This window comes from Cygnus atratus, chromosome 2 (assembly GCF_013377495.2).
Source record: "Cygnus atratus isolate AKBS03 ecotype Queensland, Australia chromosome 2, CAtr_DNAZoo_HiC_assembly, whole genome shotgun sequence".
NCBI classification, from domain to species: domain Eukaryota; kingdom Metazoa; phylum Chordata; class Aves; order Anseriformes; family Anatidae; genus Cygnus; species Cygnus atratus.
The window spans coordinates 6,116,005-6,134,107 of NC_066363.1; the positions used below are offsets into that span (position 1 = coordinate 6,116,005).

Here is an 18,103-nt window from a genome sequence, read left to right on the forward strand (position 1 = left end):
CCCTTCAAGCCCCAAGAGGAATAGGGTGGCCGTTCAAACACCATTGGACATGGGCGAGCCCAGCTGCCACCTAGCACCACTGGCCTGCCTTGTGCCACACGAAGGCAATCAGGCACACGAGAGCCCACTGAAACTGCAGGGAAATGTCATGTCAATGCCTGAAGTGGAAGACAATCAGCAAAACTCTTAGCTTTATGGTGAATAGCACAAAAATGGTGATGGGCTGGGGGAAGCCATTCGTCTCACCTGGTTTCTGAAGTCAACCACGCAGATGGCTACACCTGTATCAGCCACCCTTCCTATTCTTACTGGTAGCTGGAGAACAAAAGCACTTTTACTCCTTTGTTTCATCTCACCTGTGCAGCCATCAGTTTTAGGATGAGACACCTTGGGCCCAGGCTTGTCTAATTATTCGGACTGGGAGTAGCCTGCCTGTAAAGGGAATCCCAGGTACCTTTGACAGGCATGTGTGACCATCAGGCGTACCCCAGGACTGCACTTTTCAAGCGTGCTGCCTGTGACAATTCTTTTGTGCAGGCAGGAAAAAGGTACATGGGTAGCTGTGAGGCTGGGGGAAAATTCAGGCCTTCTCTTCTTCCTGGGGGAAAATGGAAATAATCCACATGATATGACTGAAGTTATAGCCACTTTGAATTGCGGGTGAATTCTGCTATCATACTGTTTCCATTTTTCTTTCCCATGCAGAACATCTGCTTACATTACCATCATGAAGTAGTTTAGTGAACGTACATGAGAAAGAAGCTGATTTTGCTGCATTTTTTCATTAAATTTTTATTTTCTTGTATTTAAGCAGGTAGACCCGTTATTCACCAAACAGGTTAACATGGAGTTGATAAGAAAAATATCCTATTGCAACAAACTGGTATTGTGGTGCTCCACAAATATCTCATCTACAACTGCTAGCCTGCCTTGTGGGACCAAACACAGTCCACTAAGGAAGCTGCATGGCTGCAAGGCAGGAAATTCGTATCCTCATTTCCACATGTTTTCCTTGCTGATCTTGGGCAAGAAATGGAAGATTTGTCCTTGTCTGCTGCCTGCACCCAGCCAGAAGAACCTTGTGTTGTTCTTGCGGTATCACGATCATTTTGACAGCAAGAAACCAAGATATCACAAGCCTGGGATTATGAACTGAACACAGGATAAAGAGAAACTGGGCTGGGAGGATATAAGCCTCTTATCCAGCACAAATAGCTGAAATAATAGAAAGGGGAATATAGAAAATAACTGTTCATGTAAGTTGCTTTCTGCAGAAGTACTCTCTCGGTAAACTTTGCCCTGAGATGAAAAAGTACAAAAGATTGGAAAATGTACTTCGAAGGAAAGAAATAATCCTCCAGTTGCAGAGAGATGGACTAGATGGCCTGTTCCTGCAGGTCTCTGGCTGAAGCTTAGAACTCATACTTCCTTGGTGCAGTGAAAGCCCTGTTATGAGCAGTTGTTCTTTGTAGCTTCTTGGATTTTGCTACATCGAACAAAAATTAAATAATTGATGTGTATTGTATTAGGCTTGCTGGAAGGTCTCACTTAAGAGAAAACTGCATCTTTCCCACCTGTGATGGCCAAAGAGCAGTGCAGATGTCCGCTGCCATCAGAAAACAAACAGGAAGGAAGAAAAGCAGATTTTTATATTGGTCAGGGATCTTCATGCAGGTCTGTGCTAACAGACACTGCTGGAGAGGTGGTATTGAATAGGTTGAAGTTTACAGGTACTGTTTTATCCACAAAAAAATAGTACCAGATGAGTAGTCACGATCCCATCAGGTACCCCACTGTGCTGCTCTGCCCTGACTTCTGTGTGCAGCTGAGTGACAGCAGTGACAATGTACTGACACAGGGATACCATTTGTTTTAAATGTTTTGTTGTTGTTGTTTTGTTTTGTTTTGTTTATTTTATCATTTTTATTTTTTATTTCTCATGACAGAACTCATTGATTCAGCATGTTTTCTGCTCTGGACCCTGTTGTCACAGAAAAAAATTGCTTAACTGGCTCCTAGGAGAACCCTCTTCCATGTGAAAGCACCCTCGGGTGATGTAGGTCTTCATAGCTGCCCTCAGCTGTCCTTCCTATCCTCCATCTCTTGCAGTGGAGATGACAATACACATCTTCAGTCTGAATATTTTCAGTTGTTTGAAGGGTCCTGCGGGCAAAAGAAGTGCTCTTGAGCAGACTGCTGTATTTTGTGAACATTCCCCCCTGCAAAGTTCCCTTCTGACTCCAGCCTGCTAGGATTTGTCCAGTGTGGTGCAGATGGGAACATCTAGCCTTAGTTGCTGCTCAGTGTGAAAGCTTGTTCAAACCTCATGGATAGAAAAAGACTGGGGGTTTGGAAATCAAGCTGTCTTGTTTTGTTGGCAGTGTGCTATCAGGACAGATCCTGCAATAGGAGAAGCCACAAAAGTGAGCTCATATCAGATCCTCTGTAATCAGACAATACCATCAGCTGAAAACCTTGCCTTGGAGATGGTTTTACCCTGCCGTTGAATTGGTGCGAGTGCAACACTGTTTTTCATCCTAGCTGATCAAAATACAGAATTATTTTAAATCTGCTGGGAAATGGCCTTAGACTTGAGAGAGATTTCAGCCTATGTTCAGTGCAGTGCTGAGCAAGGTGCCAAATGCCCTCTGCCTCAGTGATCCCAATGAGAGCACAGGGTAGGGAACACATTGCTGGCTCAATGTACAGGAACAGCAGAGGATTGCAAGGGCTGCACATTGTTTAACTGAATAATAGATGAAAGGCTAAATACATAAAGATTTATAACATTCCATTTTTGCCAAATCAAGATAAATACAGGAATGGAAAGGAAATGAGGCAGTAGTCACAGGCTTTTGCTCCTAAAGTATTTTAACTTCAGCATCAGAGTTTGAAGACAGCTATTTTTCAAGGAGGTTTGAGCAAAAGGTGTCATGTAAAATTTACCTGTCTGGTTGCATCCTGTGTTGGCTGGGTTTGGCAAGTTGTGTTAGTTATTTGGTCTGCACCTGTTAGTGCCCTAGCTTCAGTCTAATTAAGTGGTCAAGCTAGCCTAGACTTCATTAGTCATCTCCAGAGATGGTTCAGCTCTTCAGCATCTCGTGGGCCGCCAGAATGACTCTACCCTCTACAGACATCCTAGGAAAACTCCAGCTTAAGCACCTCAGGGAGGCACCTGACATTAGGCTGGATGAATCTGATCCTTGGTGCCTTATAATGGCATAGTCAGAGTTGGTGGCTTTGGGAAGGCATTAAAAGTGAGAAAGCCTGTGAAAGCATGATGTACTGTCATTAGGGTAAATGCTTAACATCATTATGCTAAAGGATTTGGGGTTTCTTTGAGTGCATCTGTCATTTGATTCCTAACCTCAAAGACTGAAAAAGCGACCTGCTTTCAGAGACGGGATGGTCGGTGTCACTGGAAAGCAGATCCCTTTTCAAGGGGATCCAGATGGACATGCAAATCTACCACTGCTTTTGAAGACTGAATTAGTCCTTAGTTTGCTTTTACTTAAACTGAAAACATTGCGCTGGCAACCAGGAGGACTGGATATTATTAGTAACCTTTTACAGGAAACGTGGTGTGTCATGAGTTGAGCGTATATTTTTTTTCTAGAAAATGCAGTGTACAGTGAAATGGGGGGAATAAGTAAACATAAAGTGCTTATTCAGCAGTTCACTCTATTTGAACACCCAGCAATACACCTCTGAGGTTACCCGCTCATAAAGGAAAGGGGGAATGATATTTGAGACTTATTTTTGGCTAAAAGCATGAAGTGCAAATAGCTCTTTGTGCAAAATGTCAGCTGCATTTCTGGGAAGCAAACAACATTGCCTTGATAAGCCGTGGTAAATAACAACAGTAAGTACGTTACCACCAATCATACACATCTGTAAGTGTATCTGGATAGACTTCTGTAACTGTAGTTTGACATCTGAAATAAATATGAAAAAGTAAAACAAGGCATTTCAAACAAATAATTTTTCTCACATCAGAACTAAGTATAGGAGGAAATTCAGCTTCAAATAGCAAAATTTGGATGCCTACATGGAGGTGTTTATGTACAGGGAGGGGGTGCAACCTACCACTGCAGTCTGGAGATCTGGAACTTGACTCAAGTTTTGTCTAGTGCCACTGGGGATGCTGTAGGGTGTCTATCCTGGCCTCCAACTAGATGCAGTTCTCCCATTAGGAGTGTGTAGCATCAGCCCAAGTTACCTCCTGCCCATGCCAGGGTCAGTTGGCGCTTTATGGCGACCTACTGGCAACTGCACACAGCCCCTAATGGGGTCACCTGTATTTTCTCAGGCTCTGTTGACTGTCCTGTGAACCTCTTCTGATTGAAATGGGGCTTAGATGCCCATTTGAGTGCCAGGCTTTGGTGATTGTGGCTGGAGGCATCTGCTGTCCTTGAAGCAGGCATCAGTTCCCTAAATACTATCAGTCCGGTGCCTGCTGTGATGCCCTGTCATGCCCTGCTTGGATGTTAGCTGCAGATTTAGGGATACACATATCTCCTGTAGGTATGGTGCTGATGTCACAGCCTCAAACATCAACAGACACCTCTAAAGTAACTGAATTAAAACTATACAGTCCAGAAGACTTTTGTTCTGCATTTCTCTATCTCCTTCCATCCTCCTGCTCCTTCACATGTCCCTAGACTAGGAAGGAGACACATTCCAGCCTCTGCCTACACTGGTGGCCTGGGCAGTGTCTCATTCTGCACAGGTGCTTATTTTCAGGATGCTTGTATCAATCTGGATATCTCTGAGACCTCATCCCTCTATCAAATTTGCTTGCAAATGGCTAAAGCGTTTCTGCCAGAAACTTGTTTGTCGATGGTCTCCCACCTGCCTGGCAACAGATCGTGTGCCTGAATTCTTAACCAGCTATCGGAGAGCATCACTTGCAATACCTCCGAATGGGATATGAGATGAATGACTGATTTCACCAGACAACCACAATGATCGTGAGGAGATCCGTGCAAGCTCTCAGTGACACTCCAATACGATGGACCAGCTAAGAAACAATTAGCTTTAATGTCACTTTATTTTTGAGCAGGGCTGTGCTCAGTAAAGCATTGCTGTATTCAGTAGTTCGTAATGGACACGGGCATCTGCAGTGCTACTGACTGCTTTCGTTTATAATCATGGTGATTGCAACGAGTACGTTATGAAACAGGACTGACAGGACACTTGAAATAAAATGTCACCAGAGTGATTAAGACCAGGGTAGTTTGCAAAATTCCAGCTCATGTGCTCTGAATATTTGAAGGAAAGAGCTGGTGAGCTGGGGGGGAGAAGGGGAACGACACGACACAGCAAAAGCTTCTGCCTGTTTGGTAAGGCTCCGTTAAATATAAGTACTTTTTATGCTGTTTATTGTAGGCTAGCAGACTTTATCAATTTAAAATATAATGAGAAAGGCAGAAGCCAGGGGCCTTGAAAGTACTTCTTGTAGCATTAAGAGATAACAGAGACAATATCTTCACAAAATCTCTTTTATTGCTACAAGGGCAGAAGTGCTACAACACTGAACTCTCCCTTGCATTGCTGGCATCCATCAGCCTTGTTCAGGCAGCAGCTGAGTTGATAACAGGCAGTTTGGTCCTAGGTTATTTTGGGTGAGTATATTTTAGCTGATATTGGTTTGAGTCACCTCTGCACCATTCCCATCATCCCAAGCATCTCCCTCTGGTGTGAGCTTCTTGTCCTTGTCAGTCTGGCCTGCAAGCCGTACTTCAGTCCTTCTTAGACCACAAACAGGTACAACATCACATGTGCAGCAGCTGATAATCACCTGCAAGATGTACTATTGGTTATGGCCTTTAAGAAGAAACTGGTTTTATTTCTTGGATATAATTATATTTATTGGGGGGAAAAATCAACATACTGGATGGGAAAAAATTAGCTTAAAATATCAGATATGTTACTGAAATGTGTAGTTGTATCTAATCTTGAAGTTCTCTGCAAGCCCAGGTGGGAAGTTCTGAAGTTACAGAAGTAAGAGGAAACCAACTTGTAGTCTCTGGTTCAGTCTGGATCTTACATAAACCTGTGAATATCTTCAAATATATTTTTTTCCTTATTAGTAGCAGCATTTCCAGGACCAAGCCTGCTTAGGGGGTGAGCCCTGTTCAGTTTTAGCCATATTAATTGAGGGTGTGATGGTTCCTTTTTCCTACAGGGCAAATGTTTTGAAACTGTATGTTCTCTTAGGTATTTATTCACTGTCTCAGTAAGTTTTCTTCAAGGCCAAGAGGCTATTGAAATCAAGAGTTCTCATGAAAATATATACAAATATTTAGAAAAGTTTCCAAATATACTATTAGGGTGAAATGCCATGCGTATGTATATCATAATGTACTATGAAAAGTAAATAACAATATTCACACTGAGAAAAATCTTCCTATATACATATATATATATATGTTGGTTTGTTTTTTCACATGTAAGCAGTACACTTCTGGATGTCAGTAATTGTTGCAATTAGTGATTTTCACCCAGATGAAATACTAGCAATGACAGGAAATTCATTATCCATTCATATCAGTTTACGAGAATATTTACACTACAGAGCTTTGAATGAGAATTTTATCCTGTATTCTGTTTCTCAGCTTTTCCTTTTCTTTTTTTGTGTTTTGGGATGCTGGAGGGAGAAAGGGAATATCAGTGTGGGTACTTGTCCATGCTAAACTTCTGTACCTGAAATTAATGTTTTTGGAAAAGTCTTCAGACCTCCATTCCCAGTGAAACCACCCGTAATTAGAGGCAATCCCACAAATGCTGGTGATGTTAGTGCAGCACAGATGAGACAAGACTCAGATCCTCACACTTCCAAGACCAAAATTTGCCCTCCACATTCAAGGGTCATTAATTTCCTTTTAACTTTATTTGTTTCAGGTGCTCAACCTGTTCCTTGCCTTGCTGCTGAGCTCTTTCAGTGCTGACAACCTTTCGGCACCAGATGAGGATGGGGAGATGAACAACCTGCAGCTTGCTTTTGCTCGGATCAACAGGGGTCTTCGGTATGTGAAACGCACGACGTGGGATTTTTGCTGCAGTGTCCTCCGGCATCCCAAGACCACAGCTGAAAAGAAGGCAATGATGAAGCTTGCTGCCCAGAATACAGGTGCCCTGAACAACTGCGTGAACAGTCACACAACTGCTGAGCTTGGCAAAGACATGGAGAATCACAAAGAGAACCACGCTGAGGATGGGATGAATAAAAATGGGGAGAAACACCTGGGATTTACAGATAATGATGATTTCATGACCAATCCTGACCTGTCCATTTGTGTTCCTATTGCTGTGGGAGAGTCTGATATTGAGGAGGAAGATGAGGAGCAGAGCACGTTTACGGAAATGGAGCAGGTAGGCAATGAAAATGTTTGTTAGCTGCATCTTATTAAGATGGCCTTTGTTCCCACCCTTGCTCTGGATCCATGGCTCATGATGCAAATGTGCTATGGCCTAATCCTGCCTTTGATATGTTGCTAACTTTAGAGGAAGTTACACCTGCATATCCAAGAGCAAAATTCAGTCTCCAACAAGAGGCATTCCCTTCCTTTGTATTATTTGTGCTTGTCGAGATTAATTCTTCTAACAAGAGCAATTAAACCCTTTCTCACACAGGAGCCTGTTTTTCTTTCAGCTGAATCATGGGAATGGCACAGAACAAATCTTAGGTTCCTCTAACAGGGGATTTTCTTGGTGTACAGTACTGGGGAATGGCTTGGTTTGATTTGGGTAACAGGAATCCAGGGCCAGGTATTTCTGTTAAATAAATCTAGGCAGATGCTGATGAGACAGTGTGCCAGAGAAAGTGAGAAGCTATGGAATCATATGTATTCAGGCAGGAAAAATAGTCATTTACCTGTTCTTTGGTGTGACTTTTCAGATTTTATTATTCCCAAAAGCTCTCAGTAGTAATGGCTGAAAACTTGTGTGTGGTTTGAAATGTTGGTGTAAAATGGAGAAGAAAAATCTTCATGGGAATGGTTTTCCTTCTGTCCTCCCCCCTTAATATATACAGTTAACGTGGATCCCTCACTCCTGTGGTGCCAGGGGAGATGTGTGGAGTTCAGCAGGCTCTGGATCAAAGCTCTCATTTCAGATTGAGTTGTCAGGAGGGATCCCCCATCTCTTGGTTGAGGGGAAGAAAGATCTGAAGCAAAGGAGTCCTTAGAGAAGGGATGTCTTAAAAAAAAAGCCCTGAGGAAGGACTCTGTGCCTGGGAGGCAGGCACAAATCGGCTGTTAAATGTTAATTTCTGCTACTTCAGTGGGGAATCTCTTTGGTGCTGGTGCATCTGGTCACCAGCAGGTCTTAGGCATTGAGCAGACCTTGGGGAGCAGGAGGGCAAAGGGTCGGAAAACTCTATCTGCAAGCCCCACTGTCTGAACAGACTTCCAGGGAGAAATTTAAAAAAAAAAAAAAAAAAAAAAAGGTATGAAAATTTTGGCAAACACTTTTAGGGACTATTCTTTATCTTTTTTTTTTTTTAAAGGAATACGTTTATGGAAATAATCTGTGGATCAGTGTTGGTGGCACAGGAAAAGCCACAAAGCTGACTGTGGCTATGTCTTTGTGTGTTTTTGTGGGGTAGTTGTATGCTCAGTGACAAGGCTCCAGTGAGGTCCTGTCCATTGCTTCCCTCTTCTAACCGACCATAAAGCAGGAATTCCTAAAACCATCTGGGGCATGAGTAGGCTGACTTCTAGGGATAATATATGTTTGTTTGTTTGTTTTTCTTTGAAGTTTTTTCCTATTCCCAGGCTTGTATTAGTTAAACCTACAAGAGGAGTACACTTGAAAAGTGAAATACACAGTAGATGGCTTTCTTACAATTAGCCAATCCACCAATACTGACTGGTATAAATATGTATCATAGTGTGTAAATTTGTTTAATTCAGGATTTTTTTTGTTTGACTTTTTTTTATCCACACATTTCTACTACGTCTGACAGAGAGTGACAGTTGTAAAAATTCTCACCTTTTTACTTTACAAGGCAGAGAAAAGTTTGTTGCAACCGTGCACGTAACTGTCCATGAGGGCTGGAAGCATGAGTGTGTGCATCTACACACCTGTGTGTATGGTGTGTCACTGCACCCCACCTTCCTCAAGGTAAATAAGTGGTCACAATTGCAAGCTAAACTGTAGCATGGAGTATGGAGGGTTTGGGAAATTTACAGCTTATAGTACCTTAAAAATATAGAAATGAGGACTTCTGTTTAGCTACACAGTGTGTCCATGTGCATGTGTAGGCATGGGACAGGTAAAAGTCCATTTTATGCTGTACAACAAGTAAATGTGGAATTACAGCTTTAGTGAGATCTGTTAGAGCCGTGAAGGAACAAATCGATATAGAAAAATAGGCATTTTAATGAAATAGATCATTATGAATAAAAATGGATCTGAAAATATTAAGAAAACTTCTTCAAATTGTTTCAATAATACGAAAATGTTATCATACGTAACATAAACACTGAGGATTCAAAGTGAAACAAAAATGGAAAGAAACAAACCAAATAGGAGAAACAAACCAAAGTGCTAAGTTTGCACACTGCATCGTTTTGAGAAATCTTCAATAAACATTAGGTTAGCATTGTCGCATTGCCATGAAATGTTTGGATTTTAGTGAAGCAATGTAGTTCACTGCTAGCATGTGCATGAAGTAGAAGGAAAGGGGTTGAGAAATACATTCATTAGCTTTGTCATCAGTGTTTTCCAGGCTTTGATAAGCAGCTGCTGCAGGTCACTGCTGTTCCCTGGTGTGTAGCCCCGATCAATGGTGTTCAACCTTTGTCTGCAGAGCTTAGGGGACTACTGCTGGAAGGGTCCCAACAAGAAGCCAGTTCACATGTCCAGCATTCACTTTTGTCAAATGTCTAGAGAGGAAAATATGTGCATGTGAGAAGGCTCCAGTTCAAAGACTCGAAATGTATTGGCATAATAAATAAATAAAAAATAGGAAGAAGCTCAACAGCAGAAAGGATAATTGCAGAACAATCTTTGCATTTGTTTTCCTGCAAAACCCTAATAAATTTGCACAGCTGTAAATGTCTCAATGAGGAGAAGAGCCATGGGAAAACATACTCTGAATGATTCAAAGACCTGTCATTTTTAGTGGTGCATATTCCAAAGACATACGATCTCTGCACCCACCAAAAAAAATAAATCCCTTAATCAACACATAGGTTACTGCAGAAGCATTTATTGCAGCTGGAGGTCAATATTAAATCCCAGTTCCTTGAATGCAGCATTGTGGCTATTACAACGTGCAAGCTTTTGTATCAAGGGCACAGAGGGTTAAAATTCCCTGCTCTTTATCAGAATACGTTATTCTGTGAGCCCATCTTTGCTGTGGTCCTTACCTCCTTCCTCCAGGATGGTCACAATAAACACAGAGAGCTTGCAAAGGAAGAACGTGAACAAAAGCAAAATTGACATGATTGCACTGAAAGGGCACAACTGCGGTGAGATATCTTTTTGTGTAGAGGGCATCATACAGAAATTAAACAAGAACTACCAAGGGTACGTTAAACATTCAAATCTATTCTAACTTTCCCCTAATTATAATCCATATTTTTACATATTTAAATATTTTAGCATGTACAAAGAGAATGTGCATGTAGATTTACTGCTGGGGAGAAGAAAATGTACCCTGCTTCACTTTAAAGTTGTGGGCTGACCTGGAATTTGGCAGCCCTTTGGCAATATTGCCAGAAGCTGCCTTCCTCCTCGTGCATGTAGATTTTGGTGCAGTTTCATGGGGAAAGAGACAAAAAGAAAGGTATGAAAAGGGAATATATTCGTTGCATGCCTCTCAAGTGTGTGGCTAGGTGAACCTACACAGTCCTTACATGTCCTTCCCATTTGCTGTGTCAGCTGAACATCCTGGGCTGTATTCTGAGGCTAAAAAGGAAGGGAGGTTGGTCTCCAGCAGAACCACAAAACTGTTGATCCCAATGAGATATTTTAGGGTGAGGATCAGTTCAGTTTACAGCTCCTGTACCAGTGCTTGTCTCTCTGGGGAAGTCATAAAATTACTCTAACATAAGCCATCTTAGCTAAGACAAATGACCTCCACAGTGTTAGATATAGCAGTTTGAAATGTCAGGTGATGAGAAACCCTTAGAAATGTCTACATTTAAATTTCAGCTTCCATTTCTATCATAAAATCTTACCGGCAGCAGCCGTATTTCCCAAAGCTACCCATTTTTGGCACTGTCATCGAGAGAGTTCCGGAGGAGAGAGCCCACCTGGTGGCTTCCTTTGATTCCTGAGATGTGAGGTGCTCTGCCAGCTTGGAGAGCCAAGAGACACATGCCTATAGCCCACACATATGGTGAAAGGGTCAGAAAGAAAAGGTGAGCAATAAAAGTCAGCACAGGTGTGAGAAGCTGGCAGAAGAAAGTGAGACAGAGAGGAAACTGTCTTCCATTTTTCCACTTTCTTTGAGATGTACAATTTTAAATATGGGTTGTCCTAGCAGGGAAACAACTCCAAAAAGCTCAGCAGCAACCACAGCAGCAGTTTGCATCTTCTCAAGGTTCTTTTGGGTTCTCACTTTGGCTTCCTAAGTAATTAAAATTTGGAAATTGTTTTCTTCTGTTTTCATAGCATTCCTGTAATTGCTTATGAAGACCATCCTTTCATAGGTGACATCAAACTTCAGGCTCCTAAAGGAGTAAGGAGTAAGAACCACTTTGTGGGACAGTAATGTGATGGGACAATTCAGTGTGCAATCCACCTGACACAGCAGATCCTACCAGAACTTACCTGCAGTTTAACTGCCTTGAAAGTTTCAGACATCAGAGGGCTTTGTACCCTTTACATTAGATAAATAAGTCTTCAAACTTCCTACTTTATTATTGCTTATCCTGCAAAGTGCCCACAGCTCTAGCCCAAAACGGTGTGTGCCTTTACCACAGCAACATCACTTTGTGGTTCAGAAAAAAAAAAAAAACAACACACCATGACAGACTAAAAGGAGGTTCCAGATGAGTAATGCCAGGCTGACATCCTGAATCAGTCCCCAAAGTATGGTGTCCTGCACTTACACCATGGAACTCCGTCTTGTTTCTATTACCCCAAGCCTCAAGGACATGCGTGTCTTTCTGCAAGGTATTTGGATCATTTTCTGCATTGACGAGGTCCTCCAGTCAGCAAATGTCATTAGCACAATGTCAGAAAACGTCTCTAAACATTGCTTGTTGTTTGAGTCAGCCCAGCAGGGCAGTTATTGCCTTCTTCCCTTTCTTAAATTTAACTGCAGCATGTGTTGCCTTACTCTGACGACTGCCCTCGATCTATCTATGGCATGCTACCAAGAAAATCTATGATGCTGCAGTAGCTAGTGGCTCGTGGCCACATTTGCCCCCTCTGCTGTGACAGAACCAGGCATGGACGCTGCTTTCTGCAGAGATAACACCTCTGCATTTCCCCATGCGGTGCAGTGCCGAGCCAGCAGCACTTGCCTGCTTGTCTCCAGAAAATGCCGTTATTGATTTGTTCCGATGGAGTGGCTAATTGGGTCATATGGAAAGTGCTCGCTGCCTTCTGCTGGGATGAAGAAGCGCTTTGCAGCTCCTTCCCCGTTCCTCGACAGGCGCACACGCTGAGGTTCACAGCGGCCAGGTCCCAGCTCCCACCTTGGCTGATTTGTGCCATCTGAGTCTGCAAAGATGCAAGAGAGCTGCCCCTTGCCACTGCCCAAGGCTTTCCCCTGGATGTGGAAATCCTTAAACGACAGGGAGTTATTGCCTGCTGGGGCTCACCTTCCCATGCCCTGGCAGGGAATTTTGCCTGTGGGAAGGGGATGTTTTTTTCCATCACCCTTCAGGGTTTCCTGGTTTCTCACCCGCTTTTTCGCAGGGAGGGATGCACATTGCCTGGATTTTGCACACCCAACAAATATTTGTTGCTCCACAAAAATCACTTTCTCAATCAAATGCACTTTTTTTTCTTCTTCCTTTTTTTTTTTTTTTTTTTGATTAGTGGGTCTTCTCTCTTGTATACGTCAGCTTGGGATCTGTCAAATGCATCTCCCAGGAAAATCAGTTTTCCAGGCTTTAGATAAGTGCCTCCTCCATACATGCCAACGACAGAGCTGGCCATGACCATAGTCTTTGTTCAGTGGTACAGCTCCTATATTGCCCTGAACTGGATCAAATCCCCAAGCTTTTCTTCTCTTTTTCCCCATTTTTTCAGTATTACTGACTTAATTTGATTTCACTTGACAAGGTGAAACTGTTTCGGATGGCTTTTTTTTTTTTCATGTTTCTACCAGTAAGAGATTAATAGTTTTGAGTGCAGAGAGGACCATTGGGATCATCAAGTTTTACCTTTCTCATAGCACAGAGTCAAGGACTTCAAGCAATAATTTCTACACAGTGCCTGTAAGTTTATTTTCACTGTGATGCATCATTTGTGAGATAGAGGAGGGAATTAAATGTCTCAGGTAACAGAGACTTCACCATGCACATCTGGACCCACATCTGTTCCTTTGCAATCATTGGATACTTAACTGTACAATTTCTGTACAATACAGACCTGTTCCTAAACTGATATGAATTCTGTAAAAGTCAGTAGAATTATTCCACGTTGACATTAGTGGAGCTGAAATTACTGATAATTGCCCTAAAAATGCCATTGCATAAAGATTTTGGTATAAATTGTTTGTGACGATACCTTACTCTCCTGATAATTCTAACGTTGACAAATCAGAGATACCAGGAAGTCATATGTTTATTTGACAAGGTACATTAATTTCAGCCTTTTATTGCAGGAAATATCATTTATTGTCAGGAAATGTAATGCCTTTTCAAGCAATATTTATATTCCTGCTGTTTTCCGTTACAGTCCTAGGGACAAATTTTCTTTTAGTACAACTGGATGAAATACCTTTGAAGTCAGTCGATGACTCCCCAGTTTATACTGGTAGGAGAGTGAGCCCACGTGTACACATGCACAATGTGCAGTAAATCTTGCAGCAGTCTGCATGTCAGCTTTATTTGGGCCAATATTTTTCTGATCATTAAGTAAGACAGCAAGTGTTGTTTTTTGTTGTTGTTCTCATTAGATACATATTTTGCCTGATTTTCTCTCTTTTTGAAAGTGTATGTTTTGGTCTGCATTTCTTGAAAAACTGCGTAGAACTCAATTATTTGCTTTTTTCTTATTTTTAGCAATAAAATAGAACATATCTGTATTAATCACCTTAGGAAGAATAGCAGCAAGGCCATTAGAAAAAAAAACAGAAAAAAAAAAAGGACTGTAAATCACAGCAGCAGATTTAAAGCATCTCTATCTTTGTCTTTGCTTTTACACGTAGAATGGCATTTGTATTTATTTCATTTCAGTACAATAGGGCAGCACAAGACTCAGTGTCAGATCTCTCCGCTGACGTGATCGTAGCAGTCACACTGTGTATAAAGGTTTTAGGGTGCTTATCCAGTAGACACGGTGCCCAGGAAATATGTTTGTCTGCAGCATAGTGCCTAAGGTCCGGGAAACACAGGGAGATGATAGGAGAAAGAAAGAGGAAAAAAATAAAAAGAAAAGAAAAGCCTGGCATTGAGCGAGCCGATATCAGGCGTAGCGGACTTGTCAACACGCATTTGGACAAGAGCCCAGACCAGGGACCATGCGTCAGTCACAGCCTACCGGGTGCCATTTCCCAGGATCCATGTCCCTCCCCGGAGCACAATGCTGCCCAGAAATGAGCATTTCTTGCTGTTTCTGCCTTTGGTAAGGAAAATGCCAACATCTAACATTTCGGACAAAATGAACAGCAGCCAGTTCTCGAACAGCTCCTGTGATAAGGGGAGACAGAGGGTGTGCGTGTTCAAGGGGCGTGAGGGCTTGACGTTACTCCCCTCAATGATGGTCCAAAGTAACAGCATTTAAAATAATGGCATCTAAAAGTCTGACAATTATTCTGTTGCTATTACCTGTATTAAAATAAGTCTTCCTTAATGATCAAAACATTACCGCCTTGTTTGGGTGAAAGGACCCGTAGTATTTCAGGCAGTCTCTCAAAGCACGCTGTACTTTGAGGCAAACTTCCAAAATTTAAGCTTCAATCAGAGGAGCCCATTAGTTTGAGCTCTTCGTATTATACTGTGGAGAGATCCCAATTACCAAAAGAAACATAAAGTAGAGTGTGATTAAACTTCAAAATGCAATTTAGCAGAAGGTATTAGCTTGAACTCTGAACAATGAACACTTATGAAACACTTTCACTGCCTATTTAAGCCTATTGAATTGATAACAAGCTAAATTAACTTTGGCAGTCCATCTTTTTGCCAAGTTCTCCCACTTAAACCAATTTTAAGACTGAACCCTTGGAATAATGAATCAATGCTTTATTATGGGCAGTGTGTTGCCCAGTGTGGGAAAAGATCTCAGGCAGCAAGGACCACACCATTAGAAATAACGTGCCCTGCTCCTCCAGGGCCAGAGTTAAAACATTTAAAATGTTCTGGATCAATCCGAGAAGGACCACTGCGAAAGTGCGCTTTTCTTCTTCAGGGGAAGGCATTTGGCAAAGCACCCAGGGTTGGTGCAGAGAGCAGCAGTTGGTAGCTGCACGATGTTTGTCAGGAGAAAAAGTTCACATTTATTCAAAATTATAAAAAAAAAAATCCAGGAGGGGCTGGCAATGTCTGCGTGTGTGTATATATATATATACATAGATATATATATACACATACATTATATATATAAACACATTATATTGGACTGTGTGTGTACATATATATATATATATATACACACATGCCAAGATGCCAAGATGGGTTGGTACCAGAGGAGTTTTTGCTGTTAACACTCTCTGCTCAGCAGCTGTGGTTTCTGGCCAGCCTTAGCCACTCTGAATTTTAAGGCCCAGATTCTGGTATTTTTATCCAGCTGCATATTCACAGATACTTTTTTTTTTTTTTTAAAACAAGTTCTCATCTTTGCTTCCAAATACCCTACAAATTTCAGGGAATAAAGCTGCTGGTCCTCCAGGAGTCCTGTGTTTAGCTACATAGGTGTAAGTTCAAACTACAATGGCATTCACTCTGAGAGATGACAACACAATTGAAAATTCCCTTGGGAGCTGTAAACATCCAAATTAAGGGCATAATTTCATCTACCATTACGTTCACCGGGAGCTGGGCAACAGGCTTGCATTATTTCTGATCTCTCAGACTGCTGTATCTAACCTGTTTTGTCTGCGTTGCTCTTCTGCACGCTTCTGGTAGTGGTTTTGGTTTTAATAAATGAGGTTCCTGTAAAGGCTGTGTCATCAAGAAGAAGAAAATACAAAACAAAAACAAACAAAAAAAAACACAGATGGAGTTGCATGGGAAATATGAGCAGGACTTTCTCATTCTGATGATGTTTTATGACTGAGTTTGCATCAGATTGTGACTGTCTTTTGCACAGGTGAATGGTGAGAGGAAAGACTGGGAGGGGGAGATAAGGACTGCAAAACTGGGCAAAAATCAGAGGCTAAGTTAGTCTGATGTGTAGTTGTTGCTGTTGGAGTGATGGAGCTGGTGGTGTAATACGGAGAGTGAGGATGCCCCCTCATATCACCAGGTTTACATGTTCTCTTTCCTGTTTTCATACCCATCCACCCCTGCTGATGAATTTGTAGCCCCTAAATTTTGTACACGCTTCCTGTGCTGCAAACTCAAGGTAGGACTTCAGGCACTTCACATCAGCATCACAAATGCTGGTGTCTGCTAATGAAACGTGCTTTTAAAGTGCCACATGAGTCCTGTCCCTAGTGCTGTGCTCTGATATTGCTCCTGGTTTTCCTCTGATTTCTTATTAAACCGAGCAGTAGCTACCCTGCTTTGCAGAAGTAATTCCTCAAATGGGGTTAGAGAGATTCCTGAACATACACGCTTAAAATTGGCAGCTGCGTGCCAGCCCTCCTTTCTTCCTAGCAGAGTAAGTGATATTAATCTTCCCCATCTCGTATTAAGGAAGCAAGGGGATTTTCCTGATGTATTTGGTGGTTTTTCTTCACATGCTGAACGTGCAGAAAGATAAATCCACTGATTTTATTGGTGCTACAAGGATTTACATTTATTCATGGGAGGAGAACCAGGATCATAAATGATGGTAGCAAACCCCACCATTTGTTTCCCTGGATCGAGGCTATTTATTTCCCTCCCGTTTTAGCCCAGACTGTTAAAGGCTTTTCAGACAGAGTGAATTCAGCATATCTGAGAGCTGTCAGCTTGACAGCTCTGCTGACTGTAGCCTCCTGTTGACTCTACACACGAAACAGGTGCTGCCCTGGCAGTAAGGCAGGCTCGCTGCTTTTCAGCAGCACTGCAATCTGCTTGCTTCTCCCCTTGTGCAGAGGTAGGATTCAAACATTTCGGTTTTCACAATCGTTTACTCCTTGGCTTCTCCACGCAGAAAGGGTGCCAGTTACTCGATGCAAACTGTTGCCCAGAAAGGATGCCAATAGCTACCAGGCCCGGCAATTTTGTGAAATCCGTAGCTGTCTGCAAGGAGGAACATAAACATCAACAGTTACTTCCCAGAGTAAACAGTCCTCTCGTAACTACACGTGTTACGCCACTGAGCTGGGTTTGCTCTACATGAAAAGCTCCTCAGGCTCCTATTATTTTTTTTTTTATATCCCAAAACTGGCCATAGGAAGGTTTGCAGGTTAAAATATGTTTCTGGCTATTAAAGGACTAATTGTTGCTGTATTGAGTGGCATTTCTTGAGCAGGCTCGGTGTCATAGTGTCGGTCATCTCCAAATGGCCAAGGCAGCGATGCCTCTGTTCCCAGAATCCTTGACTGCTGGTGGTGCTTCCCACAATGGGCAATGTCCAAAACTCATCTTCAGGGTGCCAAAGGGATGCATGAGCCTGGTGGGGAGCAGAGAAAATGCATAAGATGGATATTTCCCATTGCACCATGGACTGAGTAAAGGGCAGTTTGTATTTGCACTGTCCCAGCAGCGTTAGGGGATTACCCTGCCCACCTCATAAAATAAATTGAATTAACTTCATCCTGCACGTCCTTCATCTGTGCCCACTGGATCAGCAGTGACATTTGCAAGTGGGGAGGGCTCCATCCCAG

At 42.3% G+C, this 18,103-nt stretch overlaps 1 protein-coding gene across 17 annotated transcripts in view; it reads left to right on the forward strand.

Annotated features, from left to right (window-relative positions):
• LOC118251891 (sodium channel protein type 5 subunit alpha-like) overlaps window positions 1-18,103 on the forward strand; it is a 208,884-nt gene that overhangs the window by 130,164 nt on the left and 60,617 nt on the right. For all 17 annotated transcript variants that reach the window (XM_050709327.1, XM_050709322.1, XM_050709330.1 and 14 more), the window contains one exon: window positions 6,904-7,374. In XM_050709327.1, coding sequence (XP_050565284.1) covers window positions 6,904-7,374 — 471 coding nt within the window. The remainder of the gene's footprint in view (window positions 1-6,903; window positions 7,375-18,103) is intronic.